The 27,835-nt window shown below is 53.0% G+C and overlaps 1 protein-coding gene across 1 annotated transcript in view; it reads left to right on the top strand.

Annotated features, from left to right (window-relative positions):
* Nucleotides 1-27,835, top strand: part of LOC111142371 (calcineurin binding protein 1) — a 136,341-nt gene that overhangs the window by 49,514 nt on the left and 58,992 nt on the right. The window contains 5 exon segments of the mRNA XM_022495393.1: nt 1,660-1,920; nt 5,181-5,332; nt 8,091-8,269; nt 20,736-20,918; nt 25,583-25,914. Coding sequence (XP_022351101.1) covers nt 1,660-1,920; nt 5,181-5,332; nt 8,091-8,269; nt 20,736-20,918; nt 25,583-25,914 — 1,107 coding nt within the window.

Here is a 27,835-nt window from a genome sequence, read left to right as displayed (position 1 = left end):
GTGTCCTGACCACCACACCTACTGAGGACAGGGACTCTGGTGGCATGTGCTTTGTGTGGGGGAGGGAGAGGCTTGGCCTCTTGGTGGGGATCTGTGTGGTGCCAGACCAGATGGGGCTCCTCACAGTTGCCCTTCCTTTCTCAGGAGGTAGCTTTAGGACCCTTACAGGCAGAGCTGGCTGGGCAGAGGGCTAGTGACTTGGTTGAGGCCACATGGCTACCGAGCAGTCAGAACAGGACTCCAGTGAGTGGCTGCCTTTTACTTACCCAGATGTGCTACAGAATCCCATTTTGGAGGGGTACGATGGACTCACTTGGCTTGTGCTGTGTTCTGGCTCTCCAGTGTGATTCTCTCTATCGTATCTCACCCACTGATGTGTCTTGATTCCTAGGTGGCAATTTTCTTTCCCAGGGAGGGTTTGACAGAGTGCTGGGGGTTCTTTGTGCTGGCCCAGCCAGCCAGGGCTGTTGCTATAGGAGGTTCACACAGATCAGCGTCCGGTGGACAGACATCCGTAGGGCAGCCTTCCTGTGCACAGTGAGGCACAGGTACTCCTCTCACAGGAGGCAGGCAGCGCCCTTGCCAGAGCTCGGTGCCTACAGCCTCTCCTGTCCTTTGGTCCCTGAGATGAGACTAGAAGAAGTTGCAGCTTCCCTGCTGTTGAGCTAGGGCCATGGAGATGAGGGGCCAGAGACCTGGGGTTCTGGGAACAGCTGCCCCTCCGGCCCCACCCTGGCAGTCTTCATTCTACATCCTAGCCCAGGAGCTCTGGGAGGAAGGGATGCAAGCCCATGATGGCTGACATTCCACATGGATAGCACCTAGGTGCTGGCCCATAGCCCTTATACAGGGACTGGGGAATGTGATCCTCTGAGTTGGAAAGCCTCTTAGAAGGTGATCTCTGTCCTGGCTGTTTCCACCCTTGAGTGTGAGAAGGTGGCTGGAGGCACAGCTCCAAGGCCATGGATCTTGGGTGGGGCTCAGGAATCTGCCATTCTGTACCCCAGGTCCCTCTGGAAGGGTGCAGAGGACCGGGTGTGAAGTCCTGTGGGACTTCAGGGGTGCGTATCCTCTCCAGTGCTGTGTTGTCAGGTGTTGGGTGCACACCCTCTCCAGCTCCACTTTCCCACCCTAGTGAGCCGGGGAGAGAATGAAACGCTCATCGCCTGCAATGCAGGGCTCAGAACATTGGTGGTGGCTCTTTGCATTCTCAGACTGACACAGCGGAGCTGCTGTTGGCCTGGTTCTCCCGGCAGCCCTGGCCTCAGGCTTTTTCCCCTTCCCAGGCAGAGGACCTCAGTGCAGCCATAGTGAGGGTCACAGTTGGGACCTTCAGAAGGGATCAGGAGGTCCTTCGTAAACTCCTGGACTGTGTAGTGCAGATACTGCAGGTGGATGGTAAAAGAAAGGACACTGGAGTTGACATGTCCTTCTAGCTCTGTGCCTTACTCGAGGTGTGCTACAGACAGGTCCCGTGGCCTCTCCACACACTCATTGTCCCCAGCTATGAAATGGTGATGGCACTTCTGTGTGTCGGGGTTGTTGAAAAGATTATAACTTCGCAAAGAAGGCAACAGGGCTTCCCGCAGCATAAGGCACAGTCCTGGGCAGGTTTGGGCCCTGGGCCTCGGCCAGCCTGGTCTCGTGCTCTCGTTCCAGATGGAGGGCCGGCGCGACAGCATGCTGGAGACAGCCAGGCACTGTTTCTCATCAGCAGCGCACTGCGAGGGTGATGGTGACGAGGAGGAGTGGCTCATCCACTACATGCTGGGCAAGGTTGCCGAGAAGCAGCAGCAGCCACCCACCGTCTACCTGCTGCACTACAGACAGGCCGGCCACTACCTGCACGAGGAGGCTGCCCGCTACCCCAAGAAGATCCACTACCACAACCCCCCTGAGCTGGCCATGGAGGCCCTGGAGGTGACACCGTGCTGGCCTTGGGCGGGGAAGCTGGGCCGGGGCGGGCCAGTCTCTCTGTCTTCCTGGGGCTGGGTCATGAGGTCCCAGTGACTCCTGTGCAACCTGTTGGAAACTTCTCTGTGTTCAGCAGCTGTGTGTGCAATGAAATTAAAGCAGCCTTTCCTCTCTCTTCTAAGGGGTGCTTACCATCCTTTTCGGGAGAGTGAGTGTTCTGTTTGTCTTTCCCAGAAGAAAACCGCCTTTCCCCCTTTAGCATGTGCAGGTTGTCGGAACCTGACTTGGTGATGACATCGATGTGGCACAGCATCTCCTGGTGCCCTTGTTCCCGGCGAGGGCACAGGCTGTGCCCAGAGCACCCAGCTTGGCAGGACAGGGACAAGGCTGGGTCTGGGGGTGGGGGAGGAGTCGGGTGGCGGAGAGTAGCCTGTTCTCTTGGCCCCAGATTTGGGGTCTTACACTGCTCCTCAAGAGCAGAGCAGCTGTTTACTTCTCGGATTTGCTTTTATGATTACTGAGCACTTCACACCATGCTCTCCTCCATGCTCAGGGCAGTGCTGGGAGGCAGGCCGGGAGGCTGCAGCCAGCACCTTTTGTAGGGAGGAAAGTGAGTGCATGGATGAGGATCCACATATGCTTGGCCTGGCCCAGGCCTTGCTGCTTCCTGAGCATGTCAGCTTTCCCCTTTCTGAGGCTACGTGCCCAGCCCCTGCCGGTCCCCTGAGCCCAGCAAGCTTTTTGGAGTTTGGGGCAGAATCTGCTTGCTTATTATGCCTTGTCTGCCTTGATGGTTTTCTTTTCTGATTATAAAATTAACATATATTTGTAGTTAAAAATATATAAGAATCCAACATTCAGAAGTGTTTAAAAATGAAAAACTAAAGTCCCCAGTGATCCTAGCCCCCCAACCTAGTAATCCCTGTTCACAGTTTGGGCACGTACTTATTCTAGATTTTCCCCCTCTTAATGTATAGATACATAGTAACATTTTCTTGTCGTTTTGCATGTCATTTGGCATTTTTCACTGGATAAGATGTAGTGCAAGGCATTGTGGGCTTCCTTATCTGCCCCTGTGCCGTCTAGTCTGGCTGGACATCCACTTATTTGTCCAATCCCTTCTTCATGGGTTTGGCCTTCTTTTCCACTTCTTCCTCGCCAGGGTGCAGACAGGGCTTGGCTGGGCATAATTGTCAGGGGTCGTTTAACGTTGCATCCACAGCGTCTTGTCGCCCTGAAAGGTTATACTGACCTATGAGCATGTCTGTTTTCCCTCTTTTAAATATTTGCTAATTGTGTGAGCAAGCAAAAAAGTCTCATTTTTATAAATATGCCTTTGAAAAACCGTTCATGCTGAGGGGTTGGCAGCAGCTGTCTGGGGTCCACATGCATAGGGTTCATGGGGGAAATGTACAAATGTGGTTTCATACTGAGCACGTCTTCGACAGCTTCCATGTTGCTGTCATTCCTGGCCCTAGGTCCCACATCCTTCTCATCACCGCTCTTTCGTGCTTTCCACTCAGGCTCACGGGCCCGTCCCTGGAGGGACTCCCACTTTGGGGCTGAGAAGGCTGAGGCCCAGAGAGCTGGTGTGATTTGCCCTCAGTCGGCAGCAGAAGAGAAAGGCAGTTGGAGCTGGCTCTCCTGAGCCCAGCCACCCCGTGCATCGCCTCTGGTAGCACCAAACCCCTGTGCAGGGAGGTAGTCTAGCCCTCAGGAAGAGACCACTCTCTTTTCCTCCGCGGTGTTTCTTTGACTTTTGGCTTCTGCTGTTGCCTGATGGAACCAGTGAGCAGGCAGAATGGTATCCCTGTGGGGCCCAGGCACTTCCAGGTGAGGCACGGAGGTCTAGCGCACCATGCCAGCTCTCAGGAGAATGAGCACTCAGCTGCTCTAAAAATGACATTTCTCTTAAGACTTTAACCCTGCCCTGGTGGAAATTCACTTTTGCTGTTGAACCTTCAGTCAAAATACTGAACTTGCTGCTTGGTTCATCTTGGCCAGTTGAACACTCTGTGCTCCTCCAGGCAGAGCCATCTGCGTGTGGGTAGGAGCCTCAGAGGTTTTCTGCAGCTGCAAATGGACTTGGTGGGCTAATTGCTCTGGGGACTGCAGGTGGGCTAGAGATGGCAGGGCTCTGGGGGCAGACCCCTCTGTCCAGGATGCCCTCTTGAGTGTGCTGCCCAGGTGGACCAGCTGGCATTTTACCCGGGGGGCCTTGGCGGCATCTCTTGAGAACCACCTCTGGGTGTAGTTGGCCTGGTTAATCAGGGTCTGCAGCCACAGGGGCTCCCAGTCTTGGCAACATCCTTGGTGCTGTATGTGGGAGTCTGTGCCACAGGCAGGAGCCCAGGCCGAGTCACTGTGGCGGTGCCTGTGTGTGATGCGGTTTTCACTTGGGAGCAGCAGAGGGCAAGTTGGACCCGAGTTTAACCTGGGCCTGAGCTTTGCAGGCGGTGGGGCTTTGGGCAGCTGAGCTCACAAATTTGTAAGTGAAGGATTGTGGTGTGGACTCAAGGAAATGAAGAAGAGCCCAGGCCCCGACTGGTACAGCATGCCTGCTACCTGTCCTGCACCCACTGGGCAGGCTTCTCCAGGCCTACAGTACCTGGCTGGCCCAGCCGTGGGTGCACGAACAGAAGTCCGCTGTTTTTCCCTTCACGGAGCCCGCAGTACAGTGGGAGATAGGTGTGGAGGCTCCCTTTTTGTGGGTGCCCAGAGAGGGGCCCACAGAGGGTGGCAAGGGTTGTGGTAGGAGGAGGTGCCCAGTGAGCAGGGCTGAGGCTTGTTAATCTCATCATCTTACCACAGCTTGCCTGTGTTATTGGCTAAACATTTAAGCTGGAACACTGAGAGTTCATGTCCATTTTAATTGTCAGAGCTTGCTTTGAATGACTTTTGGTTGGCTGGTTTATTTTTATTTTTTTTTAAAAGATTTTATTTATTTATTTGACAGACAGAGATTACAAGTAGGCAGAGAGGCAAGCAGACAGAGAGGAGGAAGCAGGCTCCCTGCTGAGCAGAGAGCCCGATGCGGGACTCGATCCCAGGACTCTGAGATCATGACCTGAGCCGAAGGCAGAGGCTTCAACCCACTGAGCCACCCAGGCTCCCCTGGTTGGCTGGTTTAAAAGTGAATGAAGAAAGGCAATGCGTGGTGGTCTGGTCTCCTCGGTCAGGGGCTCTTTGCCAATGTGGCTGACTGGCCTGTGGAACGAACCTTAGCAACTGGCAGGGCTGCTCACACCAGAGTGTCATTCTCCTAGGTGTACTTCCGGCTCCATGCTTCCATCTTAAAGCTCCTGGGGAAGCCAGACTCTGGGGTCAGTGCAGAGGTCCTGGTCAACTTCATGAAGGAGGCTGCAGAAGGACCCTTTGCCAGGGGCGAGGAGAAGAATACGCCCAAAGCTTCAGAGAAGTGAGTAGCATGCTTTCACCCAACAGCTTACCCCCATATGTACCCTGGCGGCTCCTTTACAGTGAGTGGCATTCAGGGGGTGGCGAGTGGCATTCAGGGGGGTGCTGCTGAGTAAATCAGAGCTCTTTGAGCCTCTGGAACTCATCTGGAGACTTCTGGTGGCTAAACTGAGTTCTTTCTTTCTTTTTAAAAAAGATTTTATTTATTTATTTGAGAGTGAGAGAGAGATCACAAGTAGGCAGAGAGGCAGGCAGAGAGAGAAGGGAAGGCAGGCTACCTGCTGAGCAGAGAGCCCGATGCAGGGCTCAATCCCAAGGACCCTGAGATCATGACCTGAGCCGAAGGCAGAGGCTTAACCCGCTTAACCACCCAGGCACCCCAGACTGAGTTATTTCTGTTGAAACTGAAAAGGAGAGGCTGAGTGTACAACCCCAGGTTACCTCATGCTGGGACCATGCCCAGTGCTAGCCCACCTTCAGGGGCATGTCCTAGGGAGAAGCCAGCTAATTCCCTCTCCCCACTGGGGCACAACTCTGCCCTATGCAGAACACTGTAGGAAAGCAGTTTTCACGTTGCAGGCTCTTACTCCTGGGTCCTTTTCCATGGTCCCTCGCAAGAGCTGGGAACTTATTAGGGCCTGTGTGCTGCCTATTCTCCCAAGAAGCAGAGAGGGGCATTGCAGGCTCTTCCTATGGTGCCAGAGAGCATGGGGATGCTAGGGCCATGGTATGGTCCCCTCATTGGGCTGGGGAGGACCCCTGGGCCTCCCCTTGATTGTGGCCCAGACTTCTTTTGCCCTGGTGTCCACATCTTAGAGCTTTGGCTCAGCTTGCCTCTTCTCTGTTCTCCTGCCTGTCTGGGCACTGCGCAGGGCTTAGCCAAGTGCAAGAGAGACCTGTGCCTAGGCTCTGTCCTTGAGGCCCTTTGTCTTATGGGAGAGATGTGGATGTGGTGTGCCCTAGAAATTATACATGTGTACTTTATAGTCACAGAGAGCCCCCAAGTACAGTGATGTTCTCTTTTATTGATTGTAACTCTTAAGAAAATTATCGGTGTGCCTGGGTACCTCAGTTAGTTATGTGTCCAGTTTCATTTCGGCTCAGGTCATGATCTCAGGGTCATGGGATTGAGCCCTGTGCCAGGCTCCACGCTCAGCTGGGAATCTGCCTGGGATTCTCTCCCTCTCCCCCTCCCCTCCCCTTTGCTCATGCATGTGTTCACTCTCCTTCTGTCTCTCTCAAATAGATAAATCTTTTTAAAAAATTTAATTATAGGGGTAGGGTGGCTTTGTCAGTTAGGCATCTGCCTTCAGTTCAGGTCATGATCCCAGAGTCCCAGGATAGAGCCCCATGTTAGGTTCCCTGTTCAGCGGAGGTGTCTTCTTCTCCTTCTCTCTCTGCCCCTCCCCCCCAACTCATGCTTTCTCTCTCACTCTCAAATAACTAAAGTCTTTTAAAAAATTATCAAATTATACAAATAATATATGAATATGTTCAAGTTATGGAAAATTCTGGCTATATGTAAACATATAGGCTAAAATGTGACAAATCCCTTCTTCTGCCCAGAATTAGCCATTATTCTTTGTTCGTTTTCTCAAATAATTATCTGTGCATTTACACACACTTATATTTATGTACATCATAGAGTTTCTTTTATTTTATAAAAACAAACTACTGAAGGGGCTATTCTAGAGCGTACTTCTCCCCTAACCAGAGGTCTGGGACCCCATCCATAGAGATAGTACCCCGTTTACTCTATTCTTTCTTTCTGGTGGCTATTGGCAGTCTGGGGCTGTGTATTATTCCGTAGCATGGGGGCAGCATGTTTTCTATAGCCATTTTGATGGAACGTTTCAGGTGTTTCTAACTTCTTTGCTCAACAGTGTTGTGGCAGATTTCCTTATACACATGGGAGCTTTCAGTAAACCCAGATTTTTTTGAAAAGATTTTTTATTTATTAGAGAGAGAGAGAAATCACAAGCAGCAGGGAAGGGTAGAGGGAGAAGCAGGCTCCTTGCTGAGCAAGGAGCATGATGCAGGACTCGATCCCAGAATCTGGGATCATGACCTGAGCCAAAGGCAGCTGCTTTACGAACTGAGCCACCCAGACACCCCAAATCCAGATGTTTTCTCTGTCTGCATCTTGTTGGGAATTAAATCTGTCAGGCCTCAGGCATCACATGTAAGGGTGCTGACTTGGCATGGAGGGGACCTGGGATGGGTGCTTCTGAGGAAGGGCTTGTTAGCTCCCCTGCAGTCTCCTTGGGGCCTGGGGCCTGAGACAGTTTGATAGTGGCCAGTTGGGGGCCAGAGCCCAAGTAGGTGCCATGGGGGCAGCTCCTTCAGCACCTTGGATCACCAGCCAGAGGGGCAAGTCCTTTGATGTGTGTGGGAGCAGTGGGCCGTAGGAGGGCAGAGGAGGCCCTTGAAGGTGGCATGGGGTCCAGCAGTCAAGAAGGGCACTGTTTCAGGTACCTGGGTGGCTCAGTGGGTTAAGCCTCTGCCTTCAGCTCAGGTCATGATCTCAGGGTCCTGGGATCGAGCCCCATATCGGGCTCTCTGCTCAGCGGGGAGCCTGCTCCCCACCCCACCCCCGCCTGCCTCTCTGACTACTGTGATCTCTGTCTGTCAAATAAATAAATAAATAAATAAATCTTTAAATTAAAAAAAAAAAAAAAGGGCACTGTTTCAGACCAGCACATGTCCTGTTTCAGCAGGATGTATTGATTTTGACCTGCACCTCAACCATTTTCCCACAGAGAGAAGGCCTGCCTGGTGGACGAGGACTCCCACTCTTCAGCTGGGACACTGCCGGGCCCCGGAGCCTCCCTCCCCTCCTCCTCTGGCCCAGGTCTGACATCCCCACCTTACACAGCTACTCCGATTGACCACGATTACGTCAAATGTAAAAAACCCCACCAGCAGGCGACGCCGGACGGTACAGTCCCTGTTCTCCCTACTGCCAGCCCAGGGCGGCACGCCAATCACGGGGGAGGGTGCTTTGGGTGATGATTCGCTTCGTTTTGGTGAGGGGGGGTGCTGGGTCTGGGGTGACACGGGCAATGTTGCGGCTGTTCATTAACCTCATGGCCTCACGGTGACTCTGTGCTTCCAAAACATGCTCAGGGTCGCCACCTGCCAGCTAGCCCACCTGGGGGCTGGGAAGGGGCAGGGCAGGCTCAGGCATCTCGCCACTCTGAGATTCTGTGGACTAACTGTCAGGGTCTGCAGGCTGCCTCTGTGCAGTCAGCCCAGTGATGCTGGCATTGTGCCGGCATTATTACAGTGTGTCCTTCTGACCGCCGTGGGAAGCTGAGTCTGTCACCCCTGGGAGTCCAGACAGTGGGGTGGTGGGAATCAGCTGGGACCGTGAACGAGGCCATCCCACACGGGATAGGGCAGGTGGCGACCTTTGAACCACATTTCTTACTAACATTAGGAGGCTCGCATGCTGACCTCATAGCTTGATTTCTTCATGTTCTCCTCACCTTTATAGCGCTAAGCTGTGATAAAGTCTTTGCTGGAATGAACCAAATTGGACTGAGAGGGCGTAAAAGTGGCGCCCTGGGGAGGCAGTGACAATGCCGGCAGACACGCAGGCCCTCGCTCACAAGTCGATGATCTCCATTAGGCTGTGGGGAAACAGGCCTTGCTCTGCCCTCCCCAGGGCATGGGACAACCCCTCACCAATCACATGGGTTCCCAGAGCCTGTGGTGGTGTGAGGGAAAGGGGTGTGAGAGCAGGGTTAGGGAAGCCCTAAAGGAAGATAGCGTGAGGGACCCCTCTGGGCGGGGATTTGGTGATCTGAGAGGAGAGGAGACTTACAGCACCCCCTCCTGGGTTCTGCTTGGCCTGCGGGGAATGTGTGGACAGACAGGTTGTGGAGTTGAGTGCGTGCTGCTGCATGACTGTGTCACCTCCCTGTGCCCCAGAGGACCAACTCAGCCCTGCACACATCCTGACACAAGGTCTTTCCCCTTCTTACTTAACTTGAGTTCAACAGGGAAATGTCCCTGTTCCCCACCTTTCATCAGTCCACTCTGCAAGTTGGTTTCGCCAGGTCCTCCTGTGAGGATTCCACATCAGGCCAGCTTTCATGAGAAAGGAATGCCTCCCGTGGCTGTCCACAGGCCTGTGGCTGGCACCCCTCCCAGCCCTGCAGGTTCGCCTGAGATTGGGTGGCAGGAGCCCATAGAGCTGAGAGAGGCTCCCCTGTTGTGGGCACACCCCGGAGCAGAGAGGAAGGGAGGCAGGAAGAGGCCATGATGCCGCTCCGGCACCGCTGCCCAGCTGTCCCAAGCATGTGTAGCTCTAGGGAAGCAGAGTGTTGGGGGCAGGCACAGGTGTGACCTGTCCCGAGTGCTGACATGATAGTTATTTGCTCTGGAAGTTGCAGAGGGAGCCATACATAGGGGCTCAAATAAAATTTTAGCGGTTGTACATTTTTCAGTGATTGTAAAAAAATATATACATATATATTTTTTTCAAAGCGATTTCTGTCAATGATGTGGAACCATGGTCTCCCTTCACCCAGTCCCAGCCAGTGTACCAGGAAGCTCTCGTTCCATACAGGCCTGGCTGCGGGTGCCTTCAGAACTCCTGCCCTCCTCACCGCAGAGAGCAGTGTCTGCAACAGGAAAATGTTTGCGCCCTAAAATAGCCATGCTCTGAGAATGTTAAAGTGGCCCTTTCAGTGGTTAGACTAGCTTGTAGGGAAAGGCCCTGGCTCTGGCAGAAGCAGCAGCTTGCTCGTGTCAGGGGATACGCTGGTAGCCTCAAGGCCTGCACTGCCCACCTCTGCTCCCACCTCCTCCCAGGAGGAGAACGAGTGGCCTCACACTTCCCATGAACTAAGTCATGGCCACCACTACTGGCAGCCCTGCCTGACCACTCCTCCCTGGCTTCCTATTTTTCCCTTCCATCTTGGGACTTGTCGAAAGTCCTGAAATCCGTAGTGTTAACACTTCGGACCAAGAAAAGGAAATCACATAGGGAGTACATTGTGACCCTCAAGGGGCTCCCAGTGATCGCTGTTTACCCATGTTCAAACAGGGCATAATGAGATTTCTGAACAAATTCTATAACGCCTCCCTGGCATTGAGTATGTGAGCGTGTGTGTGAGTAACTTGGTCCCACCATGTAGCAGTGTGTGATTGCTCTGGGCTGGGCTCTAGGAGAGGTGCCTGGGGTCCCAGTCTCACAGCAGCCCTATAGGCTTGGCCACGTGTCCAGTGTCCTGGGAAGAAGCTGAGCTGGGGGCAATTGGGCCCTCATCTAGGGCTATCCGCCTAGCTGGAGTGGAGCCAGGGGAGAGTTTGGGTCTAAGTCTCTTTCCACCCCAGGCCAGAAAAGGGTAACACTGGGAAGGTCCTGTATTTGCTGACCTGATGGAGACTGGATCTGTGTGCATTTCCTTGCTTTGCTTGTTAGAGGTTTGTCAGTAGAAGGGCCCAGGGAGCAGGGTTGTTACAGGATGCCTTGGTCCATAGCTTCGCCTGGCTCAGCCAGCCTTCAGGATGTGTACCTAGTGGCTCTACTGGACTGCCAAGACCCTTGCTGTCTGCCTGCCGTGCTCCATGTCACCTGACAATCTCGGAGCCACAAAGGGCCTCAGAGAGCAGAGGGCTTGCCCTGTGGTCAGTCTGAGGCAGAGCCTTCTATGGCGTTCTTTAGTGACTCATGGCCAATGGCCATGCCCATTTAGTGCCCATCAGCATTGTGCTGGGTGCATGGAACAATCCTGGATCCTGCTGCAGGTGCTTGGGGAAGGCACTTGTGAAGCTGTGACTCAGCCAAGGGTCAGGGTGCAACTGAAACCGCCCCCAAGAGACCTGGCCTGGCCTTGGTGGGTGGGAGGCCTTGCTGAGGATGCAAAGCTGAGCCAAGGTCTAGGGGTGTGTCAGTGTTTACTGTGAAGGGTGGAAAGAGAGAACAAGCCAGGGGTCAGGAGAGTGAGAGCCATGGAGGCTGGTGTCAGGGTTGCAGGATGCCCATCTGTCCCCACTTAAGGCACGAACAGAGCCTGCGCCGAGCCCCAGGCTGTAGGGTGTGGGCCATATTGGGAGCCCAGGGTGCCCAAGCAAGCTCCTATGTGACCATCTGTCCTCACCCGCCATGCTGTCACTGTTTGTGTCGTGTCCCATCTGTGCTCATCCTCACCTGCTCACCCACACTGCCTCCACCAATATTGCCCGTGCTGCCCCTAACCCTGACCACACTCTGTTCTCCAGGCTATGTCTTTCTGCTTGCACTGTCACGGCTCGCTTCAGGGGACAGCACAGACCGCATGCTTAGTCCTCAGTCCGGCTCCCTGCTCCCCCTGTGACCAGGAGCTCCTCCACATCTGCTGGTCCTGTGATTTGGAGAGTGTGTGTTTGATGTGCTTGGCTTCTGCCCACAGCCCATGTTCTCAGTTCTGGCCAGATGCAGTGGTGGCCTCCTCCAACCACATGTCCGCCTGGCAGGCGGCTTAGTCCTGTATTTCCATTGCTTTGCTCTTTCTGGCTTTAAAAAAGTAACAAAGGCAATAGACTCTAAGATACCAAGCTAGGCTCACAAGGACAAATGCGTAAAAATGCACATCGTGCACAGTAGCCGAGCTGTTCTGAGGTGGGCCCTGTGTGTACGGTGCACGGTGTCCAGGCTCGGGCAGGGGGCTGCGCATGTCATCAGTCCTTGCCAGCCTCCCTTCCCAGGGCGAGGGACAAGTCAGCTCACGGGATGCAAGCTATATGCCTCGAGCAGACGTCTTCAGTGTGGGAGAGGCTTGTAGGGAAGCTTAGGAGGGCCTGCATGTGCCCGCGCAGGGTGGGAACTGATGCTGGGTCAGGGAGGGATGCTGTCAGAGGGCAGAGCCAGTCACCTTCCTTCTCTTCTCCATTCTTACCTTCCAAGAAACCTCTCCAGGCTGAAACTGGTCATGGCATATGTTGAATGCCTGCTGCGTGCTGGGCATGGAACAGGGCCCCATGCGGAAAGCCAGGAGGAGGGCACCCTGATCCCTGCTGCCTGGTTGGATCTTTGTGTTCCTAGGTGGTGTCCTGGGTCAGTGGTTGGTGCCAAGAGGAGTGCCATGAGCTGGCTGGGAGGCATAGTGGGTTGGGAGGACTTCCTGGAGGAGGTAGCCCTCCAGAGAGATCTGCAGGGCCGTTTCAGGTGAGGGTCAGTGGGAGCAAAGATATGGACGTTGGAGAGTCCCACCATGTTTGGATACTGAGGTGATTGGGGGTGGGAGGAAGAGAGACCTTGCAGGGAGAGAGCTTGGGAAACCAGCTAGGTCTGAGATAGGGGCATAAGAACTCTTGCTCTAGGCACAATGTGACAGAGTGATGCATGGTGAGGGTCACACGGTGAGCAGTGCACATGAGGCCAAGTCTTCTCCCAGCTCTGAGCATCCAGGGCCCAGAGGACTGGCACTGCTATCTAAGCACTGGCCACAGTGATACTCTCGTGCCCACCTGCTGCCTCTTTGTGTCTGCCTCTTTTTCAGGGGTCCTAGTGTATCTGGTATCTCTCTTCTCTTGGGCATCTGTCCAGGCTCCTTGGCCTGCCAGAGGGCGCCCCTCCCATACAGCTAGGCTAGCTTCCAGTGGATGTGTTCTTTCCTGGTGGTCATCAGGAAGGGACCCACTGGGGCAGAGTTAATCCAGTTGAGAGATTTGTCAAAATATTGATTCCACCCAAGTTTACTATTCTTAGAAACCTGTTGCTTTCTTTCTTTCTTTTTTTTTAAGATTTTATTTATTTATTTGACAGACAGAGATCACAAGCAGGCAGAGAGAGAGGAGGAAGCAGGCTCCCTGCTGAGCAGAGAACCCGATGCGGGGCTCGATCCCAGGACCCTGGGATCATGACCTGAGCTGAAGGCAGAGGCTTTAACCCACTGAGCCACCCAGGCGCCCCGAAACCTGTTGCTTTCTACTTGGCAGAGCATTTGTGATCTTTTCGGAGTTCACCAATCAGAGTTCATGCAGATTTCAATGGTATAACCATACCTTTTCCCTCAAACTTTCATTGAACTGAGCTGATGAAATAAATGATTTTGAGCTGTTTCTAGTCTTAACTGCTGGAGTAGTTGGAGAGAATGTACTAGGAAACTTGTGTCTTGTAAGCGAAGAGCTCTTTTAGGTTAGCCTGGAAATCCTGAGAACGTTCAAGGGATTTGAACTGAGTCAAACATGAACCCAAAAATCCTCAGAATACAGTCTGCTCTCACACTCAGTGGAATGGACAGCCTTTCTGTCACCAAGCCAGATCCCTTTCCCTCTGTGTCCCCAGCTGCCATTCCTTTGCTCTTGGCCCTGCAGGTCCCACCTCTGAAGTGGAAGGTGTCATCAGCAGTTGGCTGGCAGATGGACATCCCTCTGAGGGTTCCAGGGAGGGTCAGGGGTGGCCCAGGGGCAGAGATGTGAAACATTCTAGTGATTAACAATAAGAGAATGACATATTTATAATTCTGCCACAGATACTAATTTAGTATGAACAGGTTTCATGTGGGCAGACTTTTAAAAGAATATTCTGAGGAAGAGCAGAGACAGCCTGTCCAGCCTGTCCAGCCTATCCACTAGTGTGTCTTCTCTCCTTTTGATCTCTGGGCAGCTACTTGAAGAAATCAGGATCTTGGGCTATGGGCAGTCCCTAGGGTCCCCTTTTAGGTCCATGCTTCCCTGAAAGCCCCTCTCCGCCCAGTCCTATGGGAAGTCTGCCTCTTTAGCTGAGTTGGGTTCTCCTATGCAAAAGAGCTTTCCATTGGTTTCCTGCTCTGCCTCAGGACCAGGAGGCCAGGAGAATCCCCAGCCCAGGCCAGTCTGTAGGACCTGCAGGTGGTGGCAGAGGTGGGAAGGCAGCCAGTTCTGCCTGCCTCTGCTCTCTGCTTCTGGCTCTGCTTCAGCAGCAGGTGAGAGGAGAGAGGGCCGCTGCCTCACAGCTTAGCAGCCTTTGCCTGCCGAGCCCTGGCAGACACATCTGGTTATTCTCTGAGCATCAGCACAGGCCAGTACCCTGGGGTGTCCTGCGGTGCCTGGAGGGTGTGGAGGAAGCACCCCAGGCTGTTAGTGCACAGTTACACAAAGCCGTCGGTCAGCTCATTTGGACCCTTGGCCCACCATGTCCCAGATAAGGAATGTGATATCCATAGACTGCTTTGAGGAAAAGATGGGACTATAGCCAGCCCTGGAGGGAAGCTGTGTGCCCTTTAAGCCAGAACTGCCCCCTGCCAGACACATTTGGGCTCTGCTTGTCCCTTTATCAGGGCACAGTGCTAGTGTCCATGCTGTGCGTGGTGCTGCTTGGGCCTGTGCTGAATTCGGCTGGCCATGTGGCAGGCAGGACAAGCTCAGGGTCTTTTGGGCCTTGCCCAGAGGTATCTTCTGCCCAGTGATAGAATCATTGTCTAAGAGCTTTTTATTCCTCTCCTTCATCCCAGTGATGTAAAAGAAATGAACTTAGTTTTCTTTTAATCTGACTTGCTTCTTGGTGTGAGACCTTGGTGCTTCCTAGTATTCAAAATCAGGATGATTTTAAATAGCTTTGTGCCAACCCTCTCTGAAAGGATTGGAGAGAAACTTGGCCCCGGGCTCTTATTTGCAGTGATGTGCTTATCCTCTGTTTCCCAGACATACAGCCCTCTCAAGGGTGGGCAGGAACCTTGGCATGCACCTTCCCTTGCTTTACAGGCCTGGTAAGGAGGAGGTCCCAGCTCCAGCCAGGGCACCTCAGTATGCAGAACTCCCACCTCTCCAGCTCTGACCCCACAGCCTGCCTGCAGGGGGTGCCACTCGACTGTGGTGTGAGGCCGGGGGCGCGCGGCGGGGGTGGGGTGGGGTGGTTGCAGCTTCCAGATCCCTGTAACTTCCCTCCAGCATAAGCCTTCCTCAGGGCTCTGTAGGTGTTCTCCGGTCACCCGCAGGATGAGGGCTTGTCTAGAATCACCACGGTGCCCCCCAGGGCTGATGTTGGGTTTTGCTCTCCGCCCTTTCAGAGGGTGGGCTGTTCTGGGTTATCTTGTGAATGAGAGGCTCAAAACGGGAGGCCTGGTCGCAGTCCCTTAGCTTACACGTGTCCTGCTCCCTGGCTGTGGCTGTTGTTTTTAAAGGCCCCACCTGCTGATTTTTGTCCCCAGGGGAGCAGACCCCCCTGCAGCCCAGTGCTGCCCTGTCTTGCCCACGCCATTCTTAGTGCAGTCTGCTGCCTTCCCTGCTTGCTCAGGTGCAGTAGAGATTCCCTCCGTAGGCAGCATCAAGAGGATATTAGCATGTTGGGAGTAAATATCTGCTTGCTTAAGCCAATCCATGGTTTTTATAATAATCACAACTGGGATTCCAGCAAATTAGTGATTCTTTAGGCCCAAAGCCCAACAGCTTGTGAGTACGTGAGCTCATCAGGCAGTCTGCCAGTTCTCGTGAGATCCTCTGGCTAGGCGCTCTTCCCAGACGCTTGCTGCATGACGTGCTGCTCAGCCGTACAGTGACTACAGCTGCTCTGGATGCTGGCGAAAAGTGCCGGCCCTGGCCTTTCAGAAGGACTTCTTCACTGCAGGAATGTGGCCTCCATCTTGTCCGGGCCATCGGTGTTCTCTTTGTCAGGGCCAGAGTAAGCGCTGCAGGGCGAGGTGGGTCACTGGGCTCTCAGGCCTGCGTTTCAGGCAAGAGGCCAGGCCCCTGTGGGGATCCCATTTGTTTGTTGGGGACAGAGCAGGGAAAGCAGTGGTTAATATGTTGGGAGACCTGGAGCAGCCCAAGTCGCAGATCTGGGATCCGAATATGGGTCTGAGTCTCCTGAGTCCTGAGCTCCTGTGGTGACCCTGTGTGGCCTCTGGAGCCAAGGCTCTCCTTTCCACAGAGACAGCAAATGGGCTGCCCCTGCCATTTCTCTGGGAGAAGTGATCCCCTCACACTGGGGACTTGTGTTTGGGACTTCTTGCGAGGGCTGCAGGCCTGCCAGGAATCTGCATTCGGTGCTCACAGAGCCTTGGGGTCTGGCCTTGCCAGTCAGGGAAGAGCTCCTCACTGAGTGTGAGACAGAGGGGTCCAGCCAAGTCCCTGCTCCCCTGTTAATGAGACACAGAGCTTCTGTGTTGGCCGCTGAAGGGTCTCAGATATACTTCTCGTCCCAGTTTCTGTCATTCCACCAGCCAAGCTGATACTGATACCCACCAGTTCCTGGGCAGTAGACATTCCAAAGGCAGCTAAGGAGGAAGGGCTATGGCAGGCTCTGTGAGGCTGTCTGAGAGGTCACTGTCTCCAAATCCTGGTCTATGATTAGATCTGCATGAAGAGAGTGGAGCGGCAGAGCTGCCTTTGGAAGCACAGGCCTAATTCTGTGTTTCTTTGCGCAGGCAGGACCACTTTGGATGACCCTGTCAGGTCAGTGTGTAAGAAGTGATTACACCCCATCCACGTGATGCTGCCCAGGCGTGATCATAAGCAGAATCCTTTGCCCGTTCAGAACGAAATCTCTAACGTCAAGTTTGAGACATTACTTGGAAAGATCAGTCCAGTTTTTCTGGAATAATACTGATAATCGAGGTGATATTTTTGTCAACACTTATGGTATATCAGGCCCCGTTTCAAGCACTTTACATGTATTAACGTATTTAATCTTCCTAACAATTCTGGGAAGTGGGCATTTGTATGTATCACAGTTTGACACAAGAGGAAACAAAAATGTAAAGAAATTAGGGCAATTGCGTAGGCTCTCCAACCTAATAAGTGACTGAGCAGGATTTGAACTGAGGCAGCCTAGATCTCCCAGAGTGCAGGCCTTTGTTTTTGTTGAAACAACTTTACATTTTGTTGCAAGTTTTTTGCCCACCAAGCTGCTCACTTTTGCCCTCCTAGGGGGCCCCCAGTATTTGAGTTAGTTGAGCAAAGGATTGGAGAATCCTGGGGGCCATGTCTGTCTCTCTCCCTGTGTCCCCAGATGCTGCTGTACCATTGACCTCTCTGAGGGGATATGTAGTTGCAGCTCAGAGGTGGTCAGGGGCTTAATCTGTTTAAGGTCATACAACTAAGTGAGTGGCATGAGAGGGACTTGAACTTGGCTCTCTTGATTCCCATTTCATTGAGCTTCCTCTTTCAGATACACAAAGTTGGAGACCAAGTTTTATTTTTTAAGGTTGTGTTTTGTCTTTTATTATTGGTTTGGTATTTATATCTCTTTAAAAATGTGACTGCCTTAGGCTTAACAAAATACATGTTTAAATTATCATAGTTCACCTTCAATTGATATTATGCTACTCATCAGCCGTGAAGGAAACGCCCATTTCTTCTACCCTTATTTTCATTCCTTTTACTTTTACATAAACTATAAACTCAAAAGAGGCTGCTACTAGTTTTGCTTTAGGCAGCAGACAGGAATACTTTAGAGGAACTACACATAAGGAAAAAGAATGTCTTTTCTATTATTATTTTAACCATTTCTGAGGAACTTCATTTCTTCAGGTAGATCCAGTTTCTGTCTGGTTTTAATTCATTCTACCTGAAGAACTTTAACATTCCTCGTAACTCAGATTTCATGGGAGGGATTCCTCTCAGCTTTTGTTTGTCTGAAAAAGCCTTTGTTTCTCCTGCATTTTTGAGAGATATTTTCACTGGATATAGAATTTGGGGTTGACTTTTTTTTTTTTTTTTTTTAAACTTAAGTCATCTCCACACCCCTTGTGGGGCTTGAACTCACAAGCCTGAGACCAAGAGTCACTTGCTTTTCTGACTGAGCCAGCCAGGTGCCCCTGGGATTGACTTTTTTTTTCCTTTCAGCATTTTTTTTTTTTAATTAAAAAAAATTTTTTTTATGGCTTTTATTGAACAGAGATCACAAGTAGACAGAGAGGCAGGCAGAGAGAAAGGGGGAAGCAGGCTCCCCGCTGAGCAGAGAGCCTGATTCGGGGCTCGATCCCAGGACCCCAGGATCATGACCTGAGCCAAAGGCAGAGGCTTAACCCACTGAGCCACCCAGGCGCCCCCAGCATTTTAAAAATGTTGTCTGACTTGCATGGTTTCTGATGAGAAGTGTGCTGTAGTTCTTAACTTTGTTCCTCTATATATGATGTGTTTTTCTCTGCCTTCAAGATTTCCTCTCTACCTTTGGTTTTCAGCTGTTTGAATGTGAGTCCTAGGCGTGGTTTGTTGTTGGTGTATTTTTTTTTTTAAGATTTTATTTATTTATTTGACAGAGATCACAAGTGGGCAGAGAAGCAGGCAGAGAGAGAGAGAGGGGAAAGCAGGCCCCCTGCTGAACAGAGAGCCTGATGTGGGGCTCGATCCCAGAACTCTGAGATCATGACCTGAGCTGAAGGCAGAGGCTTAACCCACTGAGCCACCCAGGTGCCCCTGTTGTTGCTGTTTTTGTTGGTTTGTTTTTTGGGTATTGTGGAAGAGTCTTTGCCCTGCTTGGTGTTCTCTAAGATTCCTAGTGATTTGATGTCTTCCATTATTTTTGGAACATTCTGAGTCATTATCTCTTTAAATATTTCTTCAGACATGTGTTCATCTCATTTCCCTCCAAGGTTCTAATTAGTATATTAGATCATTTGGGTGCTCTTGGGTGCTCTGTTCTGATATCCCCACCACTCTCCTTCTCTCAGTTTGTGTGATTTCTACTGACCTATCTTCAAGTTTTGGTTATTTTTCCCTCAACTGTGTCAGGTGTGCTGAAAAGCTTGACAGAGGCACTCTTTGTCTCTGCTATTGTGTCTTTTATTTCCAGCATCTTTATTGGACTTGTGCTCATAGTTTTCATCTCACTCCTCAAACTCCCCCTCTGTTCATGCATGTGTCCACCTTTTCTACCAGAGCCTTTAACATATTAATCACATCTATATATCATATTCATCTTATTTTTTTAAGTATATTTATTTAGTAATCTCTACCCAATGTGGGGCTTGAACTCCCCCAAAATGAAGAGTCACATGTTCTTCCAAGTGAGCCAGCCAGGTGACCCTGATCTTAGTTTTAAATTTCCCATCAGGTAGTTCCCACATCTGGGTCATTTCTGAGCCTAGTTCTGTTGATTATTTTCTCTCCTGACAGTGTTTGTGTGTGTGCACGCGCGCATGCGCGCCTCATTTTTATATTGAGTATCAGATATTATGTGTAGGATGGAAGAAACTAAAATAAGTCATATTGTGCCTGGAATGGGCTTCTCTCTCCTGTTTCTAGGCTGTTAGGAGGGGAAATTAGGCTAGTCAGAAGTTGAGCTGGGGTGGGGTTTTGTTGTTGCCATGGTTACCTTCAGTGTACCACTGGTTTCAAATTCCTATGATCTTACCTTATGCTTGTAGCAGGGCTGATTTGCCAGAACCTTTTCTCAGTGTCCCATCCTCACCTTCAGCCTTGGGCTTTTTGTGTACACCTCAGGGAGGGTCACTCTCCATGATCTTGCCCCTTTTCCTGTGGTAGACTGCTTTGTGTGTTACTTGTGCTTGCTAGCCTGGGGAAGGGGCAGGGCTGGTTATCTGTTGTCTCTGCCCAGCCTCAGACTTAGGCAGACTGTGTCCCTGCATCTCAGGAGTGGGGCTTTTCTTCCCCTAGTGGCAGGAGACTTCAAATATTTGGGCCCTAAATGGTTTCCTGCCCCTCCTTGCAGAGGTGTTTCTTTTCCCTTCTCACAGCTATAATAGGTCTTCACCTATACCCTGAAGGCAACAAGATTTGCTATCTCTTCCCATCTGGCTTAAAGCTTTTGCTCCCCAGGACCAAAATGTCCCATCAGTGGTTCCTGCCTTTCCTATAGCAGCAAACAGGCCTCCTCTCCAGGCCTGCACCACTGGGAGGTTTCCTTCAGTCGCTCTTCCTGCACTGCCCCTGGTCTTTCTCATGAGCACAAGTGGAGGTCCAAGGGGAGGAGCTAACACGCGGGTAGCAACCTCCCTTGTGTCTGTGTCTCCCAGGGACCTCCATTCTCACACTAGACTGCACTTGGCCTATAACAACTGGATAAAAATGTCTGCAGGACTCTCACCTGCTTCAGTTGTTTATGCCTGTTGTCTCTGTGTGGTAGAAACACTAGAGAATGTGTACTACCATGCATCTCCTTCCAACTCCTCCTTCAGCAAGATCATGTTGGCTGGTAGCCTGAAATTGGCCACGATGGGGATATTTACACCACAGAAATCAGTAAATGCTACAAACATGGGCTTCCCCCTACCCTGAGAGCCAGTTGTTAACCATTTACCAGAACACCACCATTTGGGAAAACCCCATAAGGTTGACCATGGAGATTGGTGCCTTTGGTGAGTGGTTTAGTGGCCTCTAGCATGAGTTGGGCTCAGCAGGGTCACGGTGGCTGTTCTCAGGCCATCTCCTCTGCAGGACAGTCACCAGAACACTCACCCTGGGGAGGCCCCTCCATGTTGGAGCTGGTGTAGATTCATGCTGCCGCCCTCTCTCCCTCCTTTTCCCCTCAGAGCGCAGCCAGGACAGCACGGCCGTGGCACTCTCAGACTCCAGTTCGACACAGGACTTCTTTAATGAGCCTGCCAGCTCGTTGGAGAGCTCCCGGAAGCTCTACGTGGAGAAGAAGCTGCCTGTTCCCAGTTCCCAAGCAGGACCGACTGGTAAAGACCTTCAGGGGGCCACAGAGGAACGAGGTATGAAGACCTAGCTCTGTGCGTTAGAACTGCTTTGGTGACCTGTGGCAGTCTGGGCAGTCTAAAGAGCATGGGTCCCTGAGTGGCCTAGACTCAGTCTGGCTCCTGTCCTCACTCTTCTGCCTGCTGCTCTGGGACCTCAGCTGGGCAAGTTACATACGTCTCTGGGCTTCTGCTCCCTGTAGGGTGGGAGCGATTCCAAGACCCATTCCAGGGGTTGTGAGGATGAAACGAGGGAGCTTAGGAAGGCGCTCTCATGGTGCCTGGAGTACATTGTGCGCTTGGTGACACATGTCGTTGTTGTGACCCCTGTGGCCCAATGTGGGAAAGCCACTTTCGTAACATGAGTGCCCCAATATTTTTTCTTGCTACATAGTTACTAAAAAAGTCTTTGGATCCTAAATGTCACCAATGTGTTTAGTCTGAGTGACATCAGGCCTTTAGGAAAAAGTGCCCCCTTTTTCGGGCAGGGGGCCGTGATCCAACCCCAGGGCACTCCCAGCTCTCATGGGTCCCCCAGGCTCCCTTTGTGGAAACCAGTGGGCAGAGCCCCACATCCGGCTCATGGGAGAGCATGGGCAGGCTGTGTCTGCGGCACCACTCAGGGGCTGCGGCTGGGCAGCCGGCGGTGGGTTTTGAGAGCTCTCCCGCCCTGGCCAGGGCTTGCCGAACAACAACAGCAGCAGCAGCAACCACCCAGACCCGTGCTCAGTGGCCCTGTGCCAGGTCCTATTTGAACTCCTTTTGTCCTCCCAGCCACCCTAGGAAACAGTCCCGTGGCTCTTCCCTCGTTACAGGTGAGGAACCTGAGATTCCGAGAGGGTTGGGAATTTGCCCAGGGTTAGTCTGCACACTTAACCTTTGGCCCATTCTTCCACTCTGGGTGGGCTGGGAGGGGCAGCTAGGGTTGGCGATGACCCCCCTAGGATGTGTCTGCATAGGCTCTGGCTGGGAGAGTCAAGGCTCAGCCTTGATATGTAGATGGAGCCAGAGCCCTTCATGCTCGTGATGGCCTATCCAGCCCTCTGCTCCTCACCTGCCTCCCTGGCTGGCCTTAGCAGATGGTAAGGCTGCATGCCCTGCAGGCTGGCAGAGGTGCCCCCGTGAGGGGCAGGGAGGAGGACATGGAAGGTGAGGCCAGTGCCTCACTTTCTCACTAGACACTTGTTATGCTGTCCCAAACCGATGTTGACATTCTGCAACTGACATAAACACACCCCAAGGAGTTTAGAAGGGGAAGGAGAAAGTTACCAATAGGGCCATGCTCTAATACAGCAAGTCTTGTTTGTGTCCAGGTGAGGCCTGTTGTCTGTGTTCGTCAAGCACAGTGATCTGCTATGGGTGCTGTTGTATCATCACAGGCCTCTCTCCACCGTGCTTGGAGAAGTAGGGGACAGAGGCTGGGGTGTACCCCAAGAGAGGGTCAGGTATAGTCTGGCCTGGGCTGGGCTGGGCTTTCTAGACACACGGGGGCATCCTACCCCTGCCCTCCTTCCATTCTGAGCCAGTTGTTTAAGCAGACAGTGTAGGGACTTGCCACTGATAAAGAAAGTTTGAGCAGAACCAATCATCGCAGTAGCTGGTGGGCTTGAAGGAAAGCATTTTACTTCTGTGGATGCAGCTCTCTGCTCTAAGCCCAGCTTTTTCCTGTAACCACAGTGAAGTTAGTGAGCTTCCTGTCGGGAGAGTAGGTACAGCAGGGAATGTGCTCTGAGTCTACACCAGGCATACAGCATAGGGAGCAGTGTGCATTTCTAGGCCTGGCTCTGGCCAGTAGTGGTCTCTGAACCCCCTCCTCTGGGCTCCTGGCAGACAGGAACCTGGCCACCAGGGCTGCCGCAGCTTTTGGCCCCCTGCAGGAAACCAGGATATGGTTTGGGCCAGGGCTGGGTGTGTGCCCCTACTGTGCTTCACACCCCAGCTCTTCGGGTGCACCCTTGTGGGCGGCCCTGCCACCAGCCTGCTGCTTCTGTCACGATCAGTGGCACAGGGCTCGCTCACAGATTTCATGGGCATTGTTGAGCAGCAGGGTGTAATGGAACCCAAGTTTGTGCCAGGCCCCGGGTGCCAAGAGGAAGTCAGGTCGGCTTTGACAGCCGCGCCCTTTCAGGTGCCCTCCCTCTCATGGCATCCAGTGGGTACCAGCTCCTGAGGACTCGCCTCTCCTCTTTACTTCTCCACTTTGGTTTGTGACAGGATGCTTCCAGGAAGGAGGTTTCTCCGCAGGTGACTGTTCCACTACAGCTAGCTGAAGCTCTCCTTCTTAGGAGACAGAGCTTCAAAAAAACGTATAATGCGAATGTAGCAACAGTAAAGGTTTATTGTTTTTAATGGAGGAAAAAGCTGCCCAAATTTCACTACCCAAACACAAGGGCACTCTGTTATATCACTCCGGGGACAGCAGAGTTTGTCAACAGTTTGTGGTCCAGACAGTGGACACGGGTGCCCAGCCTGGGCCCACCCTGCCACCTAGGCCCAGAGCAGGATGTGCGTCGAGGATGCTGAGACAGCTACTAGGCACCTTGTTTGGGGACTGCCATCCTGTGGCTGTGCCTGCCCCTTGTTGGTCAGGAAGAGGCCTGATGACCATGCCTGAGTGCCATGTTCAAGGCAGGTGGTGGGGGGTGGCCAGAGTGGGAGGGGGCTTTGTGTGTGCACTGTGGGTACTCTAAGCCAGTCCTCATTGCCAGCAGTGGGCACCCAGGGTGGCCAGAACATTGCTTTTATCTGTAGGAGGAAGTCTTCTTGTTTTCATGCTGCCAGGGTTAGGACTGGACTTCCTGGCTGAGAAGCACTGTGTGGGCTTATTGACATTTCTGACCCCCTTCCTTCCACTAACGTGGACTGTGAGGCTCATTCAGCCGTAAGAGTGGACACTGCAGGTGAGAATTGTCACCCATGTCTCTAGGGCCTCTTCAGGCCACCTGGATCCCAAGCAGCTAGGTTTTTCGCTCATTCTGGCATTGCGGTTTTTTCCTCTCTCTTCACATGTCTTCACACATGCCGTCTGAGCTCTCTTTGGATTAATTCTTGATCCTCTGCTCACTTTCCTTAAGAAAGTGTGTCTTTGTGTGTGAGCACACGCTTAGCATCTTATTTGAATCCCAGGGAGGCCTGCGTCTTCGTCCTGTTTCCCTATCTACCTTGTGTCTAGAACAGGACTGGGCCCAGACTGATTGTTCAGAATGTGTTTGTTGAGCAATATTTGAAATGTATTCCTTGAATTGAACACTGGAAATTGGGCATATTTGTGGGTAAGATGATTGTGTCCCCTGTAAGACACCAGCCCTGAGCAGACTCCTGGTTGCTGTCATCGAGCTCTCAGTGGGTGCCTGTGGGACCTGCGTGGTTTCCTGAGCTCCCCTGAAAGGAGAGCATAGTGTCGAGATCAGATGTGACCTGCTTTCCCATCATTCAGTCAGCTTTAAACTAGAGCCTTTGCTAGGCTCTAGGTGATGGGGGAGGGGGAGGCATCCGTGCATAAATGCAGTGTGATGGGTGGTATCAAAAAGGTGGGTGCACAAAGCTCTCCGCAAACCCCACCCTGGGGAGGCCTGCAGGAGGTGGTGACAGCGAGTGCAGTCCTGAACATGAGAGCAGTGGGCGAGGCAGGGTAGGGAGTACAGACGGTATGTCCAGAAGGAGCAGCAGCGGAGAGGTAGGAACAAGGAGCAAGGTTTCCCCAATGGTTGGTCTCAAGGTGTGAGGCCAGGAGGGGAGCTAGGAGGAATGGCAGTACTGGTGGGAGGTGGCCTTGTGTGCTGTGCTGAGCAGCTTGGCTGTCTTGGTCAGATTCTTTTCTTGGCGGAAAGAGCTTTATGTGCACCTGAGGTCTGCATGGTTTTGCTTAGGGGAACTCGGGACCCTAGTCCTTGACCACTCTGCCACGCCGCGGCTGGCCCTAGCCTTCTGGCTGTCACTACAGTTGGGAAAGGGTCATCAGGCTAAGGGCAGGAAGGGGCTCAGCCTGTTGTGGCAGGCAGGCTTCAGAGTGGTGCCAGGCTGCTTCTCTGGCCTCCGCGCAGGCCTTGCAGACTCCTGGGTGCCCAAAGAGCCACCTTACTCCTGTTGCTTGCCCCTACCCTCTTCCTTCCATCCCTCTCTCCTGGTCCAGCCATCTCCTTCTGCAGCCCCTGCCACCCCACTTGGGCTCTCCTGCGAGTAAGCTCTTGGTTCATGCACAGTAGTAGCAGCAACCCTGGAGAAGGATGTCGGGTAGGCTGTGGGCTGAGGTGCTGAGTGGCGGAGCAGGTGCAGTCCTTTGTGCGCCTTTCCTGGGTGTTTCATTCCATGGTGGCAGTGGCCACCCCTTCCTTCTGTGGGCAGCTTCCCCGTGCACCTGCACAGGCCTCAGAGGTGGGACAGCCTTGTGCTGCCATTCAGAAGGAGACCCAGAGCCCTGCTTGCAACCCCTGCTCTCTGTAGCCTTGGGGCCCCTCTGCTGTGTGCCAGCCGGGACATCCTGTTTCGCAGGGGAGGAGGCTGGGAGGCTGTGAAGGACTCAGCTGGCAGGGGTAGAGCCAACACCAGGCCCCATGCCTCTTACTGCTGGGTCTGTTGAGTCCCTCACCTGTCTAGCAAGGGCACAGGCCTAGTGAGTCACCTCACTAAGGCACCTCTTTTGCTGGACCACTACTGAGGTGACTTTATCTTCTCACCCACAGGGAAAACTGAGGAGTCCTTGGAGAGCACAGAAGGCTTCCGGGCCACAGAGCAAGGCAGCCAGAAGCCTGCTGCGGACCCCCCAGCCTCTGCCTGCATTGCTCTCAAACCCGCAGCATCTGCACCTGCCCTGTGGGACGGGAAGAAGAGAGCTGACCCCCCAGGGGAGCCAGCAGCCTTTCCCCAGGGGCTGCCGGCTGGGGCGGAGGAGCAGCGCCAGTTCCTTACGGAGCAATGCATCGCCTCCTTCCGCCTGTGCCTCAGCCGCTTCCCCCAGCACTATAAGAGCCTCTATCGACTGGCCTTTCTCTACACCTACAGCAAGACCCACCGGGTGAGTGAGCTGCTGGCCCACTTGGGGCAGGAAAGGGCTTTGATCTTCCATGGGCCCATGAGCATCTGAGTGTTGGTGGAGCCGCTCAGGATCTTTTTAGAGGTGCATGGAAGGGATGGGACAGGAGAGATAGAGGGGGTGGGTCCATCCAAGAGTGCTCCAGCTTTCTGGGTGAGAGCTGGTGAGGACTGTGGGTTGCAGCAGGGAATCATGGGAGGAGTGGGTCTGGGGATCCCGAAGCAGAATCTCAGGCTCAGGTACTGGCTGCGGGCTGAAGGCTGAGCTGTTGTCTGTGTGGGCTGGTGTAGTGACTCTCATTCAGCGTGGCCCCATGTGCACATCCCCCAGATGCCCTACAGAGGCACCCCCTCCTCTCTGTCCCAGGGCTCTGATGCAGTCTCTGTCCCCTCCAGACTCATCTTGTGGCGAGGCCTCTGCACCATCGTCCTGCCCCTGGGCTTGCTTCCCCAGTGCAGCTGCCAGAACCATCTTCACAGCCTCTGCTGCATGGGGGTTGGGTGCTGACAGCCTCCTCCAGCTCTTTTTGGAAAGCAGATGATGTAGCAATTCTTTAACAGCTGTGCCCCAGGCTTCAGCACTCTCAGGGGCTTCCCGACCAGACTCCTTCTGCTGGCATGTCGCATCTGTGCAGGGAATGTGGCACTTGTGCTCTTCTAATTCCTCACGTACCTGGGAGGCACTGGAGAAAGTGTCTTGGTCACAGCATCTGCCCCCACCGAGCTCCATTCTAGGGGACAGGCAGATTTTAAAATATGCAAACGAGGGGCGCCTGGGTGGCTCAGTGGGTTAAAGCCTCTGCCTTCGGCTCAGGTCATGATCCCAGGGTCCTGGGATCGAGCCCCGCGTCGGGCTCTCTGCTCAGCGGGGAGCCTGCTTCCCCCTCTCTCTCTCTCTGCCTGCCTCTCTGCCCACTTGTGATCTCTGTCAAGTAAATAAATAAAATATTAAAAAATAAATAAATAAAAAAAATAATAATAAAATATGCAAACGAGCAAATAAAGCTAGTCCTGTTGTGACACATGCTACGGAGAAGGCACCCCTGAAGCTGAGACCTGTAGGGTGGCCATGGGTAGAGTAGGGGACAGTGGGCAGGTTGGAGTACAGGCAGAGAGTCCCAATCAGGCAAAATGTCTGGGCATGTGGCAGTGTTGGGCAAGCCAAACTGGTGTGGGTGAGGGCCAGAGAGGGCCAGGGTGTTGGGGTTAAGCAGGGGCAGCCCTTGGAGTCTGGCTGTAGTCTGTAATTTTGTGTGGCTCCCCTACTCAGTAAGGTCCGGGCTCAGAAACTTCTTCCTTCCAGAGACTCCTCTCCCCACCCCGACCCCTCCCCATCAGCCTCTGTGGGAACTCTGAAGAGCCAGGGAGGTCAGTTGGCTGGAGGGATGGATGCTGGCTTGGCACCAGTTACATGACAGGAAGTTGTTACTTGACCAAATTCTATTTGGGGACTAGGCACAGGTAAGTGCCCTGTCATAGTCGGGCCTGCCCAAAGTGCTCATGTGACTTGTTTGGTTTCTGTCAGAGCAGAGCAGGGGAAGCTGGTGTTGGTGGGCCTGGGAAAGGATGGGATGTCTGCCTCGGGGCATCTGGCTCTCCTGGCTGCCACTGAACCGTCTGAGTAGTTCCCTCACTGGCCAGCCTGCATTTTGTGGTGGACCTTACTTCTGGTGCCCTGGGCCTTTGGAATCCAGGTAGACCTGTGTTTTAATAAAACCCTCTCTGCATCAGTCTTCAGAGACTGATGGTTGATGCTGCCCCTGCCCCCACCATGTTCCAGTACTGCTCTGGGAACTTTCCTTCTTCTCTCCTTTGAGAGGAGCAGAGCCCCATGTAGGAAGGGACACTAGCATCCATCATCAGGATCTCTGCCACCTTGGGTATCCCTCTCTCCAGATGCCACC

This window comes from Enhydra lutris, unplaced genomic scaffold, assembly GCF_002288905.1.
Source record: "Enhydra lutris kenyoni isolate GAN:26980312 unplaced genomic scaffold, ASM228890v2 scaffoldscaffold8, whole genome shotgun sequence".
NCBI lineage: Eukaryota > Metazoa > Chordata > Mammalia > Carnivora > Mustelidae > Enhydra > Enhydra lutris.
The sequence above is the reverse complement of the archived record's forward strand: the minus strand, read 5'-3'. Positions and strand labels throughout refer to the sequence as shown.